Source organism: Piliocolobus tephrosceles, chromosome 8 (genome assembly GCF_002776525.5).
Source record: "Piliocolobus tephrosceles isolate RC106 chromosome 8, ASM277652v3, whole genome shotgun sequence".
Classification (NCBI taxonomy): Eukaryota; Metazoa; Chordata; class Mammalia; order Primates; family Cercopithecidae; genus Piliocolobus; species Piliocolobus tephrosceles.
Window position 1 is genome coordinate 98685791 of NC_045441.1, and position 25026 is coordinate 98710816.

The following is a 25026-nucleotide window of genomic DNA, read 5'->3' on the forward strand; positions in this document are numbered from 1 at the left end:
CATACACTCTTAACCAGGAATCTTTGCTAGTTAATTAGACAATTAATGAGAAAAGGTGTATCAGGAAAACTTAATCTGAGAGTTACAAATAAGTATTTTCTAAATGAGGTCAGAAGAAAAAAGGGTAAAACCAGAGTCTCCAAAGCACTTCTGTCTGTTTTATTCCTTGCCAAACAATAAAACTGTGATTCTGTTTCCTGCGTTGAAAATCAGTTCTGTTTTGTACTGCTCAGTGCCTTTAAGATGAAGGTTTCTTTGTAATATTAACAATCAGTGCACTCTTTCTTTCAACTCCTTTATTAAATTGGTTGCAAAAAAGATATACATTCTTATACTGACAATTCTTATCATGAATAAAAGCATCAAAAATAAGGCAACAGCAAGATGTGCTTCACATACAAACAATCATGTTGTAAGAATAAGAAACCTGAATCCCTGTACAACAAAAAGATTAGGAAGCAAAATGTGAATAAGCTTGTATTCAGAATATACCTATATGTGTGTGTGCAAAGACAATATACTCATCATATACCTCACTAAGTTCCTTTATGATGCATAATTCCTTAATCATTCATTTGTGAAACAAGAATGAATATTAAGAAACATGAAATCCAAATTGCATTTATTTTCACAATATCAATGCTAAACTCCAAATAGCAACTTCATTGACTCTCAATGGTAAATTTCAAACATGGAAAGCAATCTTAATTTTTTTAACCCTGTGAATAGGGTCTGCAAAAAACAGTGGATTATTTTAATTACAAAGAGGCTGGGTCTCAGCCTGCACTTAAATAGCATGAGCAATAAAGGACAGGAAACAAATATTACTAAGAGTAATGCCCATACATATAAAGATACCTAGTTGAGCCATGTTCTTTCTACTTATATAGCAAGCCTATTAAACCACTAGCATAATAGATTATATCTCATGAAACAGAATTACTATATTAACTACACATCTATCAGAAATTTCCAAATCCCTGCTCCCAACACAATTTTAGTACACCTACTAAGTACCACGGGTCATTTAGAAAAACAGAAAAAAATATACACCTAGTCTTTGCAATTAAAATCATCATAACATAAACAATGTTAGATATAAATTTTGAACTCAATATGTTTTTCCTACGTATTTATGTAATCAAAGCTTTTTAAGCAAAGACGGGTCTTAGGTATATGATCTGTACAAACTTACAGTAGTGTATATTCCAAATAAAGATTTTTCTTCCTACTATGGTATGACAATATAACTGCTTTCTGAATGAAGATACATGTTAAGGCTTAAGGTGTAAACACTTTGGAAGGCAAATAGCTTAGTGAAAAAAATTATGGTTCATTTCAAAATGTGTATCATTTCATAATAGGCCCCTGAAGTTTCAAATTTACATGTGAGAACACATTTACATCTTAACTTTCTAGGAAAGGCACAGGCTTTATGTAAAAAAGCAGCAAAATTTTAAACCCACCAATATATTGACAAAGCCATTACTTTTATTAGAAACAAATAATGCTTCTCAAGATGTTGGCAACATGTCATAGTATCAACATATACTTCATACAGTGTATTTTTCCCTTTAATTATATTCCAGTAGGAGGTGGAATACCTCCTTGGCTATGAGGGGCAGACGTATTTGATGGACTGTGTAGGCTGGTCTCCTTGTACACAAACCAAGCATTTCCTCCCCAAAGTATCATATTCAGAAAGCCAAAGATCTACAAAAGAGAAAAATAAATATGAAAATCAAATACCTACTTATAAAAATTCATGCCCTACTTAAAAAAAATCTCACTTTTTCTTTCAATATTTTTAGGCAGTACGCCATTATTTCACTTAAAGTTTAATACTAAACACAATGTGAAATAAAGAAGGAAGACCATATTTCAATGTACAAAATGTGGTTATATAAATGACTTATTCCCAATGAAATAAGGCTAAATCTCTAAATCTGTAACATATAAAATCATGGCTAAGAGATTTAGCTATTCTTCCGAATGCTTTCACTTTCCTCCTATTTAGAATGATTATCAACTGCTCGTGTACCTTTTCCCATTTACCTCTTACCACCCCCTCCTACCATCTCTTCTACTCCAATCCAACAGTTGTAGCTACAAAAAAAGAGGAGTCACACAACTTTACTTCCCATCCCAATTAGTCAACCTCAAAGAAATTAATCTTCCTGGCTGGGTGTGGTGGCTCATGCCAGAAACCCCAGCACTTTGAGAGGCTGAAGCAGGCAGATTACTTGAGGTCAGGAGTTTGAGACCAGCCTGACCAACATGGTGAAACCCTGTCTCTATTGAAGATACAAAAGAATTAGCTGGGAGTGGTGGCACATGCCTGTAATCCCAGCTACTTGGGAGGCTGAGGCAGGAGAATCACTCGAACCCAGGAGATGGAGGTTGCAGTGTGCCGAGATCATGCCACTGCATTCCAGCCTGAGCGACACAGCGAAACTCCATCTCAAATAAAAAAAAAAAAAAAGAAATTAATCTTCCCAGATATAAATCTGACTAGATGAAAGAAAGTCTCAGAGATGAATAAAATCATGATCTTGGTTACAGGCAATACTTTTTTTTTAAACAAACTTTTCTTCACTAACCACTATATTGTAACTAGAATTCAGATGGCTGAGTAAAAATAAAAACCATTCAGAGATTTACTGAAAGCTATTGCTTTCTTGAATTACTAGTACTTTAAACAAGTATATGAAATAAATTATAAATAATGCATACATACCACAGATACATTTAGGGATCCCATACTGGTCACAGAGCCAAAGTAACACAGTATTTCTTTCTTCTTACAAGGCGAAAGTTCCTCAACAATATTGTGACCGGTAGCTATTTTAATATCTGTCAGAGCTTTAGCCCAGGCAGAAGTGCTCACCAACCACAAAAAAGTGGCAACAAGTGTAACAACAAAGTCCTAAAGCAAAAATCAGTAAGAGTTAATAATGAACAATTAATTTTAATACTAAATTTCAAATCCATGATGAAGAAACTGAGATTACATTCAACCTTATGGTACTGAGAAATGGCCTTCATGATATACTTCATTTAAAAAGTCAGTGAGCATAGTAAACATTGCTGTTAGTGTTACAAGCACAGTGCCTAAGTTACAACAGTCAATAAGACTCAGTCATCTCCTCAGAAGTCTAAGATTTTCACACTAGAAACCAGTTTTATACACCCTTCATCATAACCTCACCTCAGCCACTTACTCCCAGGATCATACCTTGGATCTTGTCATCACCAATAACTGTATCCTTCCATACTCTGTTTTGATCATCCCATTTTCCGACAACACCTCTTTCCAGCTCACTGTCTCTGGCACCCCAATCCTAAAACTCCTTTGATCCCACCAAGACCTGCAATCTGATCCTACTGCTTTCTTACTGTCTCACCACTTCACTAATGTACTCGCTTCTTTTTTTTTTTTTTTTTTTTTTGAGACAGAGTCTCGCTCTGTTGCCCAGGTTGGAGTGCAATGGCATGATCTCGGCTCACAGCAACCTCTGCTTCCCGGGTTCAAGTGATTCTCCTGCCTCAATCTCCCAAGTAGCTGGGATTACAGGCACCCGACACTACACCCAGCTAATTTTTTTTGTATTTTTAGTAGAGATGGGGTTTCACCATGTTAGTCAGACTGGTCTCGAACTCCTGACCTCAGGTGATTCACCCACCTCGGCCTCCCAAAGTGCTGGGATTATAGGCATGAGCCACTGCGCCCGGCCATCCTCACTTCTTTTAATCAATTTCTACTCTAAAGGCCTTCGTTATCATCCCTTGCATATACTCTCAACTCCCTTATCCTTCTTCTGCAAAACTCTAACTTTAAACCGAATTCTCCACGAGATGGATAATAAAATAGTGAAAAGCACACACCAGAATGGTATCTCTTAAATTTCCTAACCACAAATTTTAAGAATGCTCATTAATTAAGAAAAAGGCAACAAAAATCTCCCAAGACACCTTATCACTATTAACTCTGTACTGAATCCTTTGCTATTTATTACAAAGAATGGGATGGTTTTAATATTTTAGAATAAATGGTTCTAATGGGTGGTTTTAGTATTTTAGATCATAAGTCCAATCTTGTTTGATTTTCCTTCAAATTAATGACCAGGGTAAGAATAATATAAAATTTTTATCTTTTGGATGCTATATATGCTAAACATATACATATACTCAAGGACAGGAGCTCTTACACATCTGCAGCAAAAATCTTTCTAACCTCAGAATGGGTTTTGGAGCTTATCACAGAAGCATTTTGTTTTTTAAATAAACCCAATTAGTTTTTAATTATTTTGCCAGCCACCTTTTAGTCATTTATTAGGTTGGTGCAAAAGTTATTGTGGTTTTTGCTATTTAATGATAAAAACCACAATTATTTTTGTACCAACCTAATATTTAGGATAAATACCAGTGACCTCTTATGAGATATAGAAGCTATGCTATATAGCTTGCCCACTTGGTCAAGACAACACTGAATGAATACTTAAGATTAGAGAACCAAAAATAATTACTAATTACACAAACACGAAAGTACATGCACTTTGCATCTGAGCTCTCTGCTGCTACTTGTCCTTTTAAAAAACCTAGATCAAAGAGAAAAGCCTAGAAAGATAGCTTATATTTTCTGCACTGTGGAAGTACTCCCCTTTTTATTGCTGTACATCTGCTATACATTCTGCTGCAGGTAGACATTTTCTAAACACTTGCTAGAAATAGTGTCTTTTGGAAAACTGATGAGTAACATGAGGTTATATCGCATGTTAAATAATTTCTCTTTACGGAAAAGTTCACAACTTTGATCAATATATATCAAATCCTCCTAATTTTCAGGTATTTTCTTCCTTCCAAATACTTTTTTTTTTTTTTTCTCTGGTTATGCTCTTAAATCCACTTGGATGGCTTGGGGCATGACATTCTTCTATTTCAAAAGCAGGAACTTTTCTGAAAATGATGCACAAAGTAACCTAGGTTGAAGGAACGTGGGGGGAGTTCTGGTCCCTTCAGATGGTATTTGCTCTACTCAGGACTCTAGTCACACTGCACTCTAAGTGAATGGTGCCACCTGGAGCTCTGCAATGCACAACCTGCAGCTGCCTAGGGCAGCTCTACTCCTCCCAACAATTCGTAATATGATTCACAGATTTTTAGAATTTGGGATACCCTATTTTTGTTTGGATTCATTTTTTGGTATTCTCAATTTTCCACATTGCCTTGAAACCTTAAACTCCTGCTACTTAACAAAAAAAGTGCTATATTTACTTCAAAAGAGAATTGAAGTGATTTAAATTTTCATAATTGAAATACTCCTAGAAACACCTTAGCACAGAATTGGGAATATTGCTAAAAGGGCTTGTCCTCATTAAAAGTACCTAAAAATTAATGTCACATTTGGCTATGTCTTAAATTTTGGGTATCTCAACTCCCCCCCGCCCACTTTTTTTTTCCCCTGAGATGGAGTCTTGCTCTGTCACCTAGGCTAGAGTGCAGTGGTGTGATCTTGGCTCATTATAACCTCTACCTCCTGGGTTCAAGTGATTCTCCTGCCTCAGCCTCCAGAGTAGCTGGGATTATAGGCACCCACTACCATGTCTAGCTAATTTTTGTATTTTTAGCAGAGATGGGGTTTCAACATGTTGGCCAGGCTGGTCTCAAACTCCTGACCTCCTGGAGTGATCCATCCACCTCAGCCTCCCAAAGTGCTGGGATTACAGGCATGACCCACTGCACCTAGTCTCTCAAAGAAAACTTTAAAATATTTTTATGGTTCAATTAAAAATAGAACTGAAAATTAAATTTAGAAGCTAGACTTTTATAGACAAGAAGCACCCATTATATAACAATAAAAACCTACTTAAGGAACCAATTCTGGATTATTTCTTTATATGACCACTAATTGGTCATTCTGAGGTGGAAAATTACTTTTTACTTTTCTGAATGATGCAACTACGTCAGTTTTATAGTTTTATCAGACAGAAAAACCACCTACAAAAACAGGTCTGAATGCTGCTTTAAGAAGTGTAGTATTTTTAAAAGTTTACTAGATAAAATATGAGAAATAAAGGGCACACTGATAGATTTAGTAAAAAGATTTGTTGGGATAGTGACAAAATGGCGAGAAATAGCTTCTAGTTACAAAGAATTTTAACGAAATATAATTATCTATAAGATCATTCTACTTCCCTTTTCAATAAGATTTGAAAAGTCTGCAGAAAACATAGATTCCTAACATGTATCTTGGATAAGCGCTGCAAATTAAAACAGTTGACATCTTATCTTTTTAATAACCGAGAAGTATTTTATGCAAACCTCTAGTTTTCTTATGTCTCCTATGACATAAGAAACAGAATAAATCTGAATAAGACTGTTGTATTACTTACTTACCATTTCCATTCTTATGATCCAGCAGCAAAAATTAAAAATAAATAAGTAAATTAAATAGCCTTCCCTTTAAAGTAACTTCACAATAATTAGCAGACATGTTTTCTCATACATATGAATGACCAGTATCACACATAAAAAACACCTCTGTTCTCCCTTTAAGTCACTAATAACTGACTTTGTAGTTACTCTTTTTTTTTTTTTCTTTGAGATGGAGTCTCGCTCTGTCGCCCAGGATGGAGTGCAGTGGCCGGATCTCTGCTCACTGCAAGAGCCGCCTCCCGGGTTCACACCATTCTCCTGCCTCAGCCTCCTGAGTAGCTGGAACTACAGGCGCCCGCCACCTCGCCCGGCTAGTTTTTTAGTAGAGATGGGGTTTCACGGTGTTAGCCAGGATGGTCTCGATCTCCTGACCTCGTGATCCACCCGTCTCGGCCACCCAAAGTGCTGGGATTACAGGCTTGAGCCACCGCGCCCGGCCTGTAGTTACTCTTTTATAGTGGAGGTGTAGCTTAAAACCATGATTTATCTCTGGATTTGCCACCAATAATCCAGGGCAGATCCTACTAACTAAATCTCAGAGAATATTTCTAGCTCAGTAGGCTCTGAAGCCAAAAGTATCAGGACTTCAAATCTAAGTCCTTTGTTGATACCTCAAAGATTCAAAATTAGTTCGTGACTGCCACTAAGGCTGAGTATAAGAATTATCTGGGTCTGATTTTAAATTAAGGAGTTTAGGGACATAGACCAGGAATCAACAAACTTCTTTTGAAAAGGGCCAAATAGCAATATATTTTTTTATCTCTGTTACAATTACTCAACTTTACCACTGAAGCAGCCATAGGCAATGTGTAAATGATTTTGTATGGCTGAGTTCCAAAAAAAACTTTATTTAAAATAAACAAGGCCAGGCTCGGTGGCCACACCTATAACCCCCAGCACTTTGAGAGGCAAGGCAGGCAGATCACTTGAGCCCAGGAGTTTGAGACCAGCCTGGGCAACATGGTAAAACTCTGTCTTTACAAAAATACACAAAAAGTAACTGAGTATGGTGGCTTGTGCCTGTAGTCCCAGCTACTCAGGAGGATCATTTAAGCCCAGGAGGTTGAGGCTGCAGCAAGCCAAGATGGTGCTACTGCACTCCAGCCTGGGCGACAGAGCGAGGCCTTGTCTCAAAAAGTAAATACATAAATAAAGAAGTAAAAATAAAAAATAAGACAGTGACCTCTGGGACATAGTTTGGGAACCCAAGATATAGATAATTAAGCTCAATAAGTTTTGTAGAAGTATAAAGTGAGCCTTTAGAGAAAGAAAAAAAGTAAGAAGCAGAAAGAGTTATGAGGCTATGCTGTGATAAGTAATTCTTCAAATTAAAAGAATTAATTTTGACTTAATTTTTTTGCTATTTGTAACCTGATGTGCTTTATTATATATGTGAGTTTTTTCCAAGTTAAAATGAGTTAAAAAAGAAACAAACTTTCTTTATAGTATAAATAGGCTAAAATAATCGAGTTAAACTTAATGGGAGAGAGCTCAACCTTGTGGCAAACACGGGCCAAAATATGCTGAACTGGCTTACACCAAGAATTTTTATTTCCAGTATAAGAAAATCTATATTTAGCTTATACAAATTATTTTTGTATTAAAAAAATAAAGTGATTACTTACAATCATAGGAAGTTTACGACTATCCAGATACAGACTCGTGTAGCCAACATAAAGCAGAAGGGCAGCAATGCAGTACAAGAACACAAACACTGCAAAGGTAACATAGAATTGTGCAGAAGAAGAGTAATCGCCTATGAGAACGTAACTTTTCCAATTTACATCACATATGTTTACACCTGGAGGTGGCTGAAATGATGCTTCATTCAACCTATTAAAATAAACGTATGAATTATTGGACTTTCCCGGCAGAGACAGAAACATTTATGTAAAACAATGAATGATACTTCAAAAAATACTCCCCAAATATATTAAAAACATTCCTTTGGGGAAAAAACTAAAATTCAAATATTATATTTAAGTAAACTGAAATTTTCATAATAAATGTGTATAAGTTATACCTGGTATTGGTTTATGATACACTGAATATAGACTGAATTATATACTTTCATACCCAGATACTATCTTCCTGCAGTAAAAAATTAGGTAGGAGGGATTATAACAAACGGTTTATACTTTGAGACATCATATTTCATTTTGTGTGGCACAGTATGTGTGACTAGCCCCAACAGAGCCAATTACAACAATGATTTACATTTTTAACCCTGGATCAATAGTTGCTAACAATAAATATTGCCTTTCATTTTTCCCAACCATAAATTGTAAAAGACTTGTCACTAAAGATGCTGTAACAGTTCCTTACGTGAGAAGTGTCTAGGAGAAAGGATACAAGATAGAGAGGTTTTGATGATTACTAACCACTTATTATCTGACTTATCTTTAATATGGAGATTTTATTTAATCATCAAAACAGCCTTACAAGATAATACTTCCAATTACTGGACCAAAAAATTGAGTCTAGGGTCCAGTAAGTAAAGTTAGTAAGTGAAAGAAGATTCTCACCCTGGCTTAAACATAGGACATATTCAGTAAACTTTTCAATGGATACTGATGTCAAACAAGACTTCACAGATGAAATATTCTTCTGTAAGTAAAGTCACTTACTTTAAGAGTAAGAAAGTATGACTTTATGCTAATGAATGAAATATGGAATCTCTTTATATACATCTATGTCTTAAACCTATATAAAGACATAAATATTCAGTAATTGCAAAAAACATTGAGAATCTGGATTTTTCTAAGTTATGTTTCCTTCTACATTAGGGCTTCTTATACAAAGGTGATAGAACAATCTCTAGTTTGCTTTATTTTTACATTTCCAATCCTCTGTTAGAATAAAATTATCAAGGCAACATCACATTGTTATAAAAGTTTCTAAACACTTACTCTCACTTTCTGTCTTATTTTGTTATAGACCAGGAGATGTTTTTAGACAGGCATGGGTTTGTGTACCACAGTTTGGGAGGTAATGATCACTTACAAATGAGCATGCAATCTAAATTTTCTACCCTCCACAATCAATAAATTGCTGGAAACCTTAATGACTCACTGTGAAAGTAAAAAGAGTAGTGAAACCATTAAAATAAATATAACTCACCTGAATGGATAACCAAAAGTAGCTGTAATAGTTTTATTCTCAGTAATTGTGGGAGGACAACTCACTTGAATTTCTGTTTGGCCCTTAAAACCTCCACAGGTGGCAAAAGCAAAGATAGAAGCAATCTATACAAAGTAAGATGAAAAAAGACAAAAGAAAAAACAAGATAAGCATTACTACACCCCAAACAAGGGTCACTAAAACTGTAAGCACACTGATTATTAAAAATTGGCTCACTAACATTCTAGAAATTCTTCTTTTTTTGAGACAGGGTTTCTGTTGCCCAGGCTGGAGTACACCGGCATGATCAGAGCTCACTGCAGCCTTGGCCTCCTAGGCTCAAGCCGTCCTCCCACCTCGCCCCCCAAGCAGCTGCATCACAGGTGTGCACCACCACACCCGGCTAATCTTTTTTTGAATTTTATTAGAGATGAGACCTCGCTGTGTTGCCCAGGTTGGTCTTGAACTCCTGAACTCAAGCAATCCTCCCATCTTGGCCTCCCAAAATGCTGGGATTACAGGTGTGAGTCACTGTGCCCAGCTCCCCACTACGCTTTTTTAGAGATGAGTCTCACTCCATTGTATAGACTCAAGTGTAGTGGCACAATCACAGCTTACTGCAGCCCTGAACTCTCAAGTGATCCTCCCAAGGAGCTGGGACTAAGGAGTGTGCCACCATGCCTGGCTACATTCTAGAAATCCTTAAACACAAACTAAAATGGTGAAAGACATTAAAACATTCATTTGCAAACCTCGACAAATGTGATTTTATTTTCCCCTGAGTATAATATAGAAATTAATGTACCGGCCCATATGACAATTCATTTGTTCATACTTTAGTGTATCCACTAAGTATTAGTATGAAATATAGAGGGAGACTCATTTATTAGTATCAAAATCAAAATGGGTGAATTGGAGGTATTTTTATTTGGAACCCAAGTTACCAGTAATTTGTAAAGCCAAGAGGCTGTAAACAAAGAAGAAACACTATTTCATGAGCCTATTAAGCCTCCCTTGTGGGTATTTCCAGGTCTCAAAAAGTTGTTGGAAACTTATTTTCCTAATCATGCATATGCTTAAAAAAATGAATGATGTTCTCTCAAATACTATCTAAAACACAAAAAACCCGGAAGCAACCTAAATGTTGACAGGGAATCAAACTATAATTCATCCACTCATTCATTCATGCAATGAAACATTATATAGCTGTTGGAGATTAACAACATAGAAAGTGTTCATTACATATAAAGTAAATTTAAACAACAAAAACTAGAAAGGTTATGCATCAAAATTTCAAGGTCACCTCTAGAAGATAAAAAAAATTCCTTTTTATTTTTGTACTTGTGAATTTTCTACAAAACACCACAAGTAAGCAAAAAACTCCAGATGTGCTGTTAAAGTCCAAGAGCTCAATCTTTCAGCAAGTGGTGATGGCTCTATTTTCAAAATACATTTGCAGTCTGACCACTTGTACTGCCTCCTGATCTGAACTACCATCACCTCTTGCCTGAATTTTGCACTAAATGGTCTCTCTGCTTCTGCCCTTGCCCCAGCTTCAGTCTGTTATCAACATAACAGCCAAGACAATCTTTTAAAAATGTAAGGCAGAAAATGTTATCCTTTGCTCAAAACCCTCCAATGGCTTTTGAGCTCTCTATGAATAAAAATCAAAGTTCATATAAAGGCCTGCAAGATCCTTTCTTCCCTTATATTTCTGACCTCATGTTGCGACTTTTTCCTTTACCTAATCTGTATACACAAACTGCTTTCCATGCAACACCGTTAGTGACATGGGATAAACTCCTTCAGGACCTTTGCACTGGCTATTTCCTCTGCCTGGAATACATGGTTCACTCCCTCACTTCCACAGCTTCCTGTTCCAGTATGACCTTCTCCGAGAGACCTTCCCCTCACTACACTGTATCAAATAACAGCACTACTACACAACCTATTCCCTCTACTCTATTTCTGCTCTATTTCTCCTCTGTTCTAATTACCACTGCTTGACACAGTACTTAATTTGTCTGTCTTTCCCTAGAATAGAAACTTAAAGAGGTCAGGGACTTGGTTTTGTTCAAGGTCATACACACTTAGCAAGTGGTAGTAGATAAAATTCAATGCAGATTTGATATCAAACCTTCACTGTTGAACACTTGATTATAATGCCTCCCATGGATTATTCCAGGGCCTTAAATCTTATAGGCCATAATCCACATTATAATAATTGTCAAGGGTTTGTTTCCCCTCCCTGCCCCCACAAAGAAGAGATACATGAAAAGAATCTGGTTACAGATAGGAAGAGTCTGAGGTCATGTCCAGCACATAGTTTGAGGTCTTAACTGTTAAGAGGTGATCCCTGGTTTTCACAGGATTTCAAAATGTGTAAAAATAACTTTCCTTGAAAATGTGTCATGAAGTCATTTTTCATTATTTGTAATAAATAATGTTTTATGTTAAAAAAAAGGTAAAGATAGAAGAATCGATACTCTCTCAGAATATGCATGAATACACAGAGTGAAAAGGCCAGAAAATGAGTCCTGAGCATATACCCACATTTAAATTAGAAAAAAAAAAAAGAAAAGAAATGAGATATACAAATTGAACCAATGGAGCAGAATAAAGAGGCCAGGAATAGACTAGTGTGTATAAGACAAATTGTATCTAACAGAGTTGATTTGTAGATCACAGAGGAAAGGAATGTGGTGGTTTTAAAGATAATGCCCACCAACTCTTTCATAAAACTCCCATCAAGAGGTGGAGCTTCATTTCCCTTCCCTTGAGTGTGAACTAAATATAGTGACTTGCTTCTACAGAATAGAATATGGTACTGTGAAGAAATGGGATGTCTTTTCTGAGACTCAGTTATAAAAACATTGCAACTTTTTTTTTTTTTGAGACATAGTCTCGCTTTGTCACCCAGGCTGGAGTGCAATGGTGCAATCTCGGCTCACTGCAACCTCCACCTCCCAGGTTCAAGCAATTCTCCTTCCTCAGCCTCCCGAGTAGCAGGGGTAATAACAGGTGCCCACCACCATGTCCGGTTAATTTTTGTATTTTCAGTAGAGACGGGGTTTCACCATGTTGGTGAGGCCAGTCTCGAACTCCTGACCTCTGGTGATCCACCGGCCTTGGCCTCCCAAAGTGCTGGGATTACAGGCTTGAGCCACCGCACCCAGCCAAAGACTGCTTCTGTCTTCCTTTTTCACTCCTGAACTTTCCCATTCTTTGGGGGAAGCCAGTGGCCATGTTGGGAGGATACTCAGGCAACTTTTAGAGACTCACATGGTGTGGAATTGAGGACTGCCAGTAACCACATGACCGAGCTTGGAAGGGGATCCTCTGAGGTTTGCCAACAGTCATGAGAATGAGCTGGAGGCCTTGAGATAACAGCAACCCCAGCTAACAGCTAGACTGCAACCTTATGGGAGACCCTATGCCCAAACCATAGCTAAGCTGCTCCCAAATTCCTGACCCACAGAAGAATGGGTGAGATTTATTATCTCACCTAATAAAGGTCAACAGACCTTTGTTTTAAACTGCTAAGTTGAGCGTAATTTGTTATACAGCAATAGATAACTAATACAAGGGAGAGTTGTTCAGTACATGGTCCAGATGAGCTGTACACAAAAGTAAAAAGTCTTTAAAAGAACCATAAAAGATTGTTAAATTCAACTACAGAAAAAAAATTGTAATCAAGTCAGCTGTTGAATGTAAAACAAGCTACCAATTAGGTGAACATATTTATAATAAACATAATGTCACAAAGGATTTACTAGTATATGGATCTACGAGAAACCCTTGCTCACGTGTACTAAGAGATGTGTAAGAATGTTCATAAAAAACGGGGAGGGGAAAAGCAACGGGAAAATGGATAAAACACCATAGTATATTCTTACAAGGGGAAGTCATATGGCAAAAAAGATATAAGAATTACAACTGCCTACATCAACATAGATGAATCACAGAAATCCAATGCTGAGTAAAAACCAAAACAAAAACCATGTTGCATATGACTACCTAGAGTATAAAACCATTTTTTAAAAAGCTCTGTTTACCTGACTACATTACACCTGCCACTATTTTTGTTCAGGCCGTCACCATTTTTCACTGGGCATAACCCAGCAGACACTTCTTCTCATTTCCAATTTCATTCCAATTGATACTCATCTTCTATAATGTGGGCAGTACAGTTGCAGTACCCAGTGATGCTACTTGTGGGTCTTGAACACTTTACATGTCACTAATCTAAATTGATATGTACTCCAACTGCAAAATACACACTAGATTTTGAAGATTTAGTATGAATAAGATGTAAAATATTTTATTAATTTTTATATTGATGACTTGCTCAAACAATAATTTGGATAGATTGGATTAAGTAAAATATATTGTTAAGATTAATTTCAGCTGTTTCCTCTTATTTTAGTGTGATTAATAGAACACTGAAAATTACTATGTGGTTTGCATTTTTGATTCCCATTGTATTTTTTTGTACTGGACAGAGCTAGTTTAGAATGATGTCACATTGATCTGAAATATAAATCTGATCATGTCCTTCCCATTTAAAGGAATTTCCTCAATTGTTTTTCAACCTAAATTAAACAAAAAATGCTCAAACTTCTTAATTTGGGATAAAAAGCATGGCTGATCGATGCTCAACTTTATAGATAGATTTATCTGTAGTGTATTCACTGCCAGGTACTGTATGATTCTGTCACATTATACTGCTTACTGTTCCTGAAACATACCCTGTATTTACGTCTTAAATGTATATGCTGCTTCTTCTGGGAATGCCCCATCCCTAATTAGCTCATTCCTTGTGGTAGAACTCATGATTCTTCTCTTGAGCTATCACAGACATTAACTCTATTATATATGAACGCTACTATAGGCATTTTTCTTGTGTAACTTGCTTTATAAAAAATAAAATGGGGCTGGGTGCAGTGGCTTATGCCTGTAATTCCAGCACTTTGGGAGGCCATGGCAGGACGATCGTTTGAGCCCAGAAGTTCAATACCAGATTGGGCAACACAGTGAGACCCTGTCTTAAAAATAAAATTAAATTAAATTAAAAAATTAAATAGAAAAATGAATTTCCTAATATAACAAGTAGCAAATAAATAGCATACAGCACTACAGCTTGTTGCTTTCAAGACTATTACTTCTACTGCTCCTTTGCCAGACTGTCATGTCTTTGCACCTGGTTTTGTTTAGAATTTTCAATGACTAGCAGAAAACCTGACACATAGCAAATGCTCACTAAATAATTGCTTAAGGAAAAAATAATTTCCAATAACTTATAAGTAAAACCATATTTTGAATCTTACGTAATTATCATTTTAAAGCTTTTTGTTATAAGGATAGATAAATATCATGACAGCAATTCTGGTCTTTATCTTATAGAAAGAAGGGACAAAAGCACATATTTTATATTAAACAAAGTACAAAATTATGAGGGCAAAATATCCAACTATCTCACTTCTCCCTATATTCTACTGCTATTTTGATCTAAACTGGAAGTTATATACTGGCAGCCTGTTGGTAAAACCTAGCCTACAAATATATTTGTGTGGCCTTTGCAGTATTACAAAAAAAATGTGAATTTGCTGTCATTGTTTTAATATCGCTATTTTAATTTAATAAATTAATTAATAATTTAATAATTAAATTATTAATTTAATTAATTTTAATATTACATATAAAAATTTGGATTTCCTGCTTTTCCCAAGTATGTATGGGAAAGCTGAAGAATGGCAACATCAGACCCACATTCTCATAAAGCAACAATCAGAGAGAACTGAGTGACAGATGTCACTTATGGCAGAGCATGTGCTTTCTAGGTTATCTGCTTCTCCATTGTCTTAACAGCCCTCAGGATGTGTGTTAGTTGCCAGTAAGTAATCAATGACATACTATTGTTTTTCTTCCAAACATCTTGCTTCACTCATTTACTTTAGAGGGTGGTTCCTATGACCATTTCAATTTCTAACCCTAGTCTAAAATGAAGGAGTACTGGTGTTCTGATTTATATTTTCTGGCCACTTTTGAAACTCATTTTCCCATACACTCCTACCCCATGAAGAATGACTGAAACTACTGACATGGAATTCTATCTGCAGAGTAACTAGTAAGAATCCAGGGGCAGGGTGACAGCGAGCTTCTGTTTAGGTCAGAAAAGTTACATGTTAACATACAGCCCCAAGTATCCAGAGAAACAGTCCCACTTACCTCTCTGCCCACCAGACCCATACTAGATGACCACCATGGCAGATCTTATTCAGAGAATTGTAACCTCAGGGTGAAAATTACAGCCTGGTTTTCTGGAGCACTAGTCTCCAAAGTAGACTGGAGTAGTCAATTAACTGGTGCACCAGAAGAAAATATATAAACTTCTATTTAGATCTATTTTCAGACTTAAATAAGGAATTGAAGCTTTATTGCAATTAATGTACCACTGAAACCCATGCTAGGCAGCACATCAGAAGGTCACATGTCAGTACGGCATGCTGGGTAGCCTGAAGATAAGGGGAATCTCACACACGGAAGGACAGACAGTGATAACCTGACCTATTCGTTCACTTTTAGTGTTCATGCATTACAATGTGAGTGGGCCTGGATTTATGGAATAAATTGTCTAGTTTTAACCAAACTAACCTTCACAAAATTGTCCTGTGGCTTTAAAATGTCTTCAAAGAAACTATAGATTGGTAACACACACACTCATGTATAAAAGAGAAAATGGAAGCATTCATACTCTACATATACTCTATGATTACATTCATCAGCCATATTACAAGGTAAAAACAGACTACTTAATCAGATCACAAGAAGGTGGCAAAACAAAAAATAATCAGAATAGTATCTGAAACAAGGATTTAAAAATATAAACAAAATTTGCACTGAGTAATATACCTTAAGATACTAACTGACATAGTAAAACATGCATCTTAAGTTGTAGATGCATATTGTGGCTCTGTCCATAAAATTTTGTACTAATAGGCGTTTATGATAAAAAAGACTCTGGAGGCTGGGCATGGTGGCTCACTCCTGTAATCCCAGCACTTTGGGAGGCCAAGCCGGGTGGATCACCTGAGGTCAGGTGTTCCGAGACCAACCTGGCCAACATGGTAAAACCCCGTCTCTACTAAAAATAAAAAAAAAATTAGCTGGGTGTGGTGGTGGGCACCTGTAATCCCAGCTACTTGGGAGGCTGAAGCAGGAGAATTGCTTGAACCTGGGAGGTGGAGGTTGAAGCGAACCAAGATCACGCCACTGCACTCTAGCCTGGGTGACAGAGCAAGACTACGTCTCAAAGCAAAACAAAAAGAGACTCTGGAGGCTGGGTGCAGTGGCTCATCTAAGCAAAAATGCTTACTTGAGCCCACGAGTTCGAGACTGGCCTGGGTGACATGGTGGTACTCTGTCTCTATAAAAAATTATAAAAGTAGCTGGGTGTGGTGGTGTGTAGCTGTAGTCCCAGCTACCCGGGAGGCTGAAGTGAGAGAAAAGCTTGAGCCTGGGGAAGTCAAGGCTGCAATTAGTCGTGATCGTGCTTCTGCACTCCAGCCTGGGTGACAGAGTGAGACCCTGTCTCAAAAAATAAATAATTAAAATTTTAAAAGAGTTTGGAGACCTAACTTCTATTGCTAGACCATGCTCATTCTGAGGATTCTATTGGAGAATACTAGTATTCACCTGGTTTATGAGTGTTGTTTACACGTTTCTAGCTGCAGGATCCTCACTGCTATTTAATTTCGCCATTAATCTGAAATCATCTACTTAAATTTCTTTCTGTCCAAGGTTTAGTTTATCAAAGCAATAACTTAAACCTTCAAAAATAGATATAAAAGTATATCATGTATGAGTGTTTACATGCAAAACAAATGTATGCTGGTTTTAATAAGTCAAATGATCATTCAGTACTTAAAATGAACTATTATAGCACGTTTGCCTTTACAATCAAAAGATTAGATGCCTAGAGCCAAGGTATTGATTTTTATGAGTCAAAGTCTGAAATGTTTGCTAAAGTTATTCATTTTAAAACATGTATTGTTTTCGATGGTGATATTTCAGTTTATTCCCACTGGGCAATAAAGTCAGTTACAAAGTGCTTCAGTTTCACTGTATCTCCGTTTGCTTCTAATGTACAATAGTAGAAAATTCTAAATAGCCTGCCAAGATACTTCAATAACCCTTAGAAATTTGGATTAAGGCTGGGTGCAGTGGCTCATGCCTGTAATCCCAGCACTTTGGGAGGCTAGGGCAGATGGACTACCTGAGGTCAGGAGTTTGAGACCATCCTAGTGAAACCAGGTAAAACCCCGTCTCTACTAAAAACACAAAAATTCGCCGGGCGAGGTGGTGCATGCCTGTAGTGCCAGCTACTCGGGAGGCTGAGGCAGGAGAATCACTTGAACCTGGGAGATGGAGGCTGCAGTGAGCCGAGATCATGCCACTGCACTCCAGCCTGGGTGACAGAGCAAGACTCCACTTCCAAAAAAAAAAAAAAAAATTGGATGATGAGAAGTAAACTCTAGAGCTCCTGCTGAAATAAACAGCTAGTTTTTTGCTAAATCCTAATCATTGTACGTTGAAAACATCTTTATGTCACCTGAAATCTCCGAGGAACCTAAATATATTTATTTAAAAACCATTTATCAGCCAGGTGCTGTGGCTCACGCCTGTAATCCCAACACCTGGGGAGGCTGAGGCGGGTGGATCACTTGAGGTCAGGAGCTAAGAGTCCAGGCTAGCCAGCATGGTGAAACCCCGTCTCTACTAAAAATACAAAACTTAGCTGGGTGTAGTGGCGAGTGCCTATAATCCCAGCTACTCGGGAGACTAAGGTAGAAGAATCTCTGGAACCTGGAAGGCGAGGTTGCATTGAGCCGAGACCACACCACTGCACTCCAGCCTGGACAAGAGAGAGACTCTGTCTCAAAATAAATAAATACAGAAAAATAAAAATCATTTTCTAATTGCTCTACTATTTTCATGTCTTCTGGAGTGAATCAATATCCTGACTGTTGATCTGGCTGGCTGTCTTGAAATAAGCCTGTCACTTTGTGGAAAACTGACAGCATTTGTTGCCACTGACATAATTTGAGTTTTTAAGTAAAAACTAGTTTTCTTCATGTGTTTTAGGATATTTGATATAGGCTCAACTTGATTGTCCCCTCCTGCTTCTATCCCTGTCTAGCGGCTTTATGGTCATGGTCATTTCTGCTTGGCCTTCTGAGTCCCCTAGTCCACAAACACCACACCTTATGATGGGACCCCCAAACCACCAACATAAGTGAACATGTAAGTTATCACAAATCCAGACCTTAAGCCTGCAAGAAGATTGGTCCAGGTCTTGAGTGGCTATATGTATCTCTTTATTTCTACACTTTTAAGTACTCAGCTTTATTTAAGTCATAAATCCAGACAGTCAGTTGAGTTTTCTCCAGATTTATTAATAATTACCAAATTTGGGAATAGTCTTTCTCCCTGCCATATTTTCTGTTCTGTTTCTGGTCCCCAGTGATGTTTACCTCATCAATTCTCAATGTGTGGTCTGTGGACCCCTGAAAGCTCCCAAGAGTCTTTCAGGCGTTCATGGAGGTAAAACATTTTCCGAACGATACTAAGACATTATTTGCCTTTTAGACTGTGTTGACATTTGTACCGATGAAGCAGACATACTGGTGGGGAAAACTGCCCGGCTTAGTAAGAATCAAGAAAAATACCAAACTCTATTTCATTGCCACACACTTGTAGTTTAAAAAAAACAACAAAAAACAAAAACGAACAAAAAAACCCACCAGTTTTACTTAAGAATGTCTGATGAAGCAGTAAAAATTTTATTAAACCTTGACCCTTGAGTTCTCTTCTCAGTATGATAAAATGGGAAATGCAAATAAAGACTTTTGTTGCATACCAAATACAATGGTTGTCTCCAGAGAATGCATTTAAGCAACTGAGCTGTAAGCTGAACTAGTGGCTTTTGTTTGTAAACATTAAATTTCTCCCATCTTCACAGTCAAACAGCGGTTTATGCTGTCTTCACTTTCTTACCACACTTTCATTCAGCCTACTAAAATCTGGCTTTTTGATTTTACTGAAACTGCTCTTGCTAAAGCCACCAACAGTATGATTAGTAAAACCAAGGGATGCATTTTAGTCCTTATTTTACTTAACCATTCTATTGCACCTAATGTCTTGGGGTACTCTTTTCTTGAAATTCTAATAGTGATGCCAAGGCATTATTTCCCTCAATTTTCCTAACCATTCCTTCTCTCCTTTGCAGGCAGATATCTGCTGTATCTGCAGCCCAAACTCATATTTTAAATTCTAGACCCATATATACAACTGTATCCTATAGGATACCTCCAAAAGATCTAAAAAGACCACAAACTCAATACATCCGAAACCTCTGACCTTCCACAAAAATCTGCTCCTCCTCCTCCTAATGACATACCTTGAATAATGATGCTAATGGCAACCAAGTCAGAAAGACAGCAGTCATCTTAGGGTCCTCCCTCTTCGTTACCTTCCATACATATTCTAATTTGTAACCTCCTTTTGTAAATCCCTTCAGTTGTACTGAAACTAATTTTAGGCCCTCATAATTCCTCAATCAACAGATTTCCCTTCCTCCAATTCTGACCTTTCCAATCCATCCTTTTAGAAATTTTCATTTTGTCAGCAGTGTAGAGGGGTGGTTTGGAAAGGTCAGAATTGGAGGAAGAGAAATCTGTTCATTAAGGAATTATGAGGGCCTAAAATTAGTCATGTTATTGACTTGTTTAAAGCCTTTAAGTAAGTTCCCATCCCCTATGGCAGGGATTCTGGGCTTGAGTGGAATAAACACTCCAATATTCTGTACCCTGCACATATGCATTTTCCTAAGGGCCCAGATTCCCAAAGATTAACCCTAGAAGCAGCGAACCTCTTTGAAGTGTTTTCAGAATAATCTCAAACTATATCCTCCAACCCAGTATATATTCCAACTAACCCCCAATTACTTTTAAGTTCTCATACAGGGTTATGCTGCTTCAACATTTCCTACCACTGAATGTAAGATTCCTTCTGCCTAGAAAGTCACTCCCCAAGTGAACCAGTACCCATCCTTCAAGTGTTCGTTCAGCTATGAAGTCCTCCCTAGTTCCTCCAAGCAAATGCTCTCTCCCTCATTTCCTCTACTATTCTTTGCATACACCTTTATTACAGTTTATTATATGGCATTTTCATATTTTTTATGTCCTTCATCCTTAATAGATCATGAGAAAAAGACCATGTTTTATTCATGTTGGTATGCTAGTGTTTAGTACAGATCTGGTATAAAATAGTCAAATATTCATTGAATAAATATTTACCACACCATTAACAATGTGTAGTCTTTTCATAAAAGGCTCTCCTGTGTAATAACAAGCTGTTCAAACTGAAAGTAGTATTTCCGTAAGATGCTTAAAAAGGGTAATTTTTCGGCCGGGCACGGTGGCTCAAGCCTGTAATCCCAGCACTTTGGGAGGCTGAGACGGGCGGATCACGAGGTCAGGAGATCGAGACCATCCTGGCTAACACGGTGAAACCCCGTCTCTACTAAAAATACAAAAACTAGCTGGGCGAGGTGGCGGGCGCCTGTAGTCTCAGCTACTCGGGAGGCTGAGGCAGGAGAATGGCGTGAACCCGGGAGGCGGAGCTTGCAGTGAGCTGAGATCCGGCCACTGCACTCCAGTCCGGGCTACAGAGCAAGACTCCGCCTCAAAAAAAAAAAAAGGGTAATTTTTCAAAATACATCAGAACACGAATGAACTTATCACTAGTGCTTGAAATATTAAGGAAAAAACTAAATCTACAGTTGTTTAAAAACTTGACAATATAAGCACAGACATAAACAGCTGCCTCTTCATTTAAGTGAAAATCTAAATTATTAGTTATAAATTTAACTATAATCCTCAATGAGACTAAATCTAGATGTAAGACTTTCTTAACGTTTATATTTGATTAGCCTCGTTAATGCGATTTTCCTCTTGCAATTTTTAAATGCTTTAATCATGGTTTTCTTTACGCTTAAATCTGGACTTAGGTTTAAAAAAATCAGGTTTATTTATTTATGCGTCTTTAAAGTAGTCATTTGTGTGAAGTCAGCACTACTTCAGTTTTCAGAAAACACACAAAATGTTCAGTGAATGGTGAAACCGTCTAACCCCTTGGGCGGTTACAATGGTCTAAGTAGAAAATCACATTAGGTACCCATCAGAGAAACCGAGTTTCAGTTGCTTTTAAAAACATCCTCGGTAGGTTATTTAGAACAGGAAATTGAAAGTTCTTATTCTTCTTCACCACTCTATCACTAAAGAAAAGGGCGAAAAAGCTATGGATGTAAATGCTGCTGTCTATAAACACAATTTGCCTGCAGAAATACGTAGTGGGCCACGAAGTTTGAAGGAAGCCCGCAGTGCCAGGTATATTCACCAACTCCTCCAAGTGACTGATCATTGCCAAGGTCGAATTAATAAGTGTTCTTTGATGTTAATGATTGTGAGTGTTCTCAAGAAAGGACTAAAAGCTGGCTTTCCAAGCAGGATGTTGCTTGGAAATACCCAAAACACACTCGATGTCCATTCCTAACGTGTTATTAAGTGAACTGATCTGACTCCATGCGTTTTGTTAAAAGGCCGTTCCTTCGTTCCCCTGGCCCACAGTTTACTTTTGACTATTTTTAACTCGGAGCCCATCTTAAAAACAAATTAAGAACGGAATGCTCGCCAAATCACGTCTACAAGACAAAACTGGCTTCCTAGGGAGCGGGACCTCGAGTGGGCACTGGCTGGGACGTACCCGCTGAGCCTCTCCGCAGAGCGCGACACCAGCCGCCGGGTTTCGGTTAGACCGCAGCAGGAAGTTTTCCCTTCCTCTGCGGGAAGCCGTGGAGCCAAGGGGAAATTTGAACTCCCACTCGACGGGGGCACCCAGAGGGGAGCTCCGGAGTGGGAGGGTGCTCCCAGGGGAGCCAGGCGGCCGAGGAGCTCGTGATTCGACGCCCGCCGCGGCGTCTCCGCCCAGCGCGGGCCCAGGCCGCGGCCTCCCTGCCCTCCCTACCGTCCACTCCCAGTCCCGGGGCGGCGGCCTCAAAGCCCGCGCGGCAGGGCAGGGTCCCGGCTCGCAGGCCCCCGTCTCCCTGCTTAGGGCGCCGCGCAGAGCGGCTGCGGGCCTGGCAGGCGCGGGCTGCACTCACCCACTCGAGGACCTTGATGAAGCCAAGTGGCTCCTTGAGAGGGTTGAGATTGATCTGGAAGCCGGACATCCTCTAAGGGAAGGAGGGAGAGAGTCAGGAGGACGGGGCGGAGAAGGAGGGGACCGACGAGACCCGAGCAGCCCGGCGGCGAGGAAGGGCAGGCGGGGCGGGCACGCTGGCCGGGCTCGGAGGCGGGCCCGGGCGGCCGTGGGGCGGGGCGGAGGGGGGGAGCAGCGGCGGTTGAGCAGCTGGCTGAGACTCTGGGACGGAGACGGAGAGGGGCGGCTGGGGAGGCGAGGGGCGGGCCGGGGCGGGGACCGGGAGGCTCCGCCTGAGGCCGCACCTGGCCAAGGCGACTGATCCGCTGGCGAACCAAGTAGATGTTGGGCGCCATGCTGCGTGCGCCGCGCCCCCTTCCCTGCAGTTCAGCCCCTGGCGCTCGGTCTCCCCCTGCGCACGCGTGCACGCGTGCGCTCCTCCGGCCCCCGCCGCGCTTCCGGACCCGACCGACTGCGGAGCGCACTGGACCGGGGGCGCCCACGTCCGCGCCTGCGCAGCTGGGGGGTGCTGCCCTCAGAGAAACCCTCACTTGACCCCGAGCTCACCACAGCTGAGCTCACTACACGGAAGCCGGCCTCCTCCCCTTCACAGATCTCAACTTTTATATGAATTTACAATGTATTGGCACAGATGAAGTCGCGTTTCAAGGCATGTGTTAGGGGCCTTTGATTAAAATTGCAAAACGACAGACTTCTGGCGACCATGCTGTGGGGTGCCTCGGAAGTGTGAATCACCAAAGATTCCTACGGAAATTGGGTTTATTTTCAAAGTTAGCATCGCAGCCATGGTTGAAAAATGAATAAAGGTTATACCTAAAAGACAAGGCGTGGCCGGACAGGCCCTCGGTGACCTACACTTTCACCTCTTCTACACTGTCAGTCGAGAGTACTCTTTTTGAGGCATTGTTGGTCTCTTTCTTCAAGAAGCTAACTCCTTTAAGATTCGGCTTAGGTAATACTTTCCTCTTGGCACCCTGTTACGGGAGCCCCAAGGTAGTGTGATCTCCTTGCTGGCTTCCTCAGTACCTGGAAAGTTTCTGGACAGCTGGAATGTGGCATATTCGTGTATATGAAAAATCAGCTTCCAAGTACTTACCTGAATTTCAAGCACGAATATGATTTAGCAGGGTACTTGCCACTGAGGTTATTCTGTCAGGGTTGACAACTGTTATTGAACATCTTTCTAGTAAGCGAACCCTTTCTCTTTCGAGACCTGTTTATCTCCTTGTTTGCTGTCCAGAGAGTGCAAAAAATACTTTTCATTTTCTATGCAGACAGAGACAATCTTTATTTTTATCTTGGCTCCGGTTCCTCAGTCCCCAGCACAGTCAGTCCTCAGTGAGCACCTAATACCAAATGGATGGTTGCAGATTTCTCCCACTAAGCAACAAAGCATCATAAATACCCCGTAGGGCTAGGTGAGTGCAAGGTGACCACACACTGCTACCTGGTGCATCTGAGACCCACGATGAGCGGTGCTCCAGGTCTTTCAGCTTTCTCTCTCTCCCTTTTTTTTCTACTTTGTTTCTGTATCTTCCTCTCAGTACTTCTCTTTTTGTTCTCTTTAGCCCGTTTTTCTAAGCTTTTACTCTCATTCTGTTGAGGTCTTCTGGGTAGGCACCTGGGGATGGAGTAGTGAATAGCAGGACTATTTAGCTTGAGCTTCGTATTCACGAAGATTCAAATTAGACTATTAATGTTATTTCTTTTTCTTTTTTCTTTCGTTCGTTCTTTCTTTTTTATTTTTGAGACAGAGTGTCACCCTGTCACCCAGGCTGAAGTGCAATGGCGTGATCTCAGCTCACTGCAACCTCTGCCCCTCAGGTTCAAGCGATTCTCCTACCTCAGCCTCCTGAGTAGCTGGGATTACAGGTGGGCACCACCACATCCAGCTAATTTTTTTTGTATCTTTATTAGAGACGGGGTTTCATCATGTTGGCCAGGTGGTTGGTCTTGAACTCCTGACCTCATGATCCGCCCGCCTCGGCCACCCAAAGTGCTGGGATTACAGGCGTAAGCCCCCATGCCCAGCTCTTAATGTTATTTCAAAATGAGATATGCCTTGACAGATTAGAGATATGTTCACATGCAGCTTTATTAATTAACTTTAAAGATCTAAAACATACCATAACTTAGTAAACCAATATTGGCATCTCTTCTTCTTTTTGTTTATTGAAGGCCTTAGAAATT

General features: G+C 39.2%; 1 protein-coding gene across 1 annotated transcript; it reads right to left on the reverse strand.

Moving 5' to 3' along the window:
* Positions 1 to 281: 281 nt before the first annotated feature.
* On the reverse strand, positions 282 to 23283 carry SYPL1 (synaptophysin like 1). Its single transcript, XM_023183071.1, has 6 exons — positions 23121 to 23283; positions 22778 to 22849; positions 9556 to 9680; positions 8061 to 8268; positions 2738 to 2926; positions 282 to 1713 (listed from the first exon to the last, which is right to left on the reverse strand). The coding sequence occupies exons 1-6, from the start codon at positions 23169 to 23171 to the stop codon at positions 1579 to 1581; spliced, it is 780 nt and encodes a 259-aa protein (XP_023038839.1). The 5' UTR covers positions 23172 to 23283; the 3' UTR covers positions 282 to 1578.
* Positions 23284 to 25026: the final 1743 nt, after the last annotated feature.

Coding starts and splice junctions, on each gene's coding strand:
- SYPL1 (XM_023183071.1), bottom strand. CDS start 23,171: ATGGCGCCCAACATCTACTTGGTTCGCCAGCGGATCAGTCGCCTTGGC. Junction 9,681..22,777: donor TCATCAAGGTCCTCGAGTGG/GTGAGTGCAGCC, acceptor TACTTTGTATAG/ATTGCTTCTATCTTTGCTTT. Junction 2,927..8,060: donor GTCGTAAACTTCCTATGATT/GTAAGTAATCAC, acceptor TTTTTGCTTTAG/GACTTTGTTGTTACACTTGT.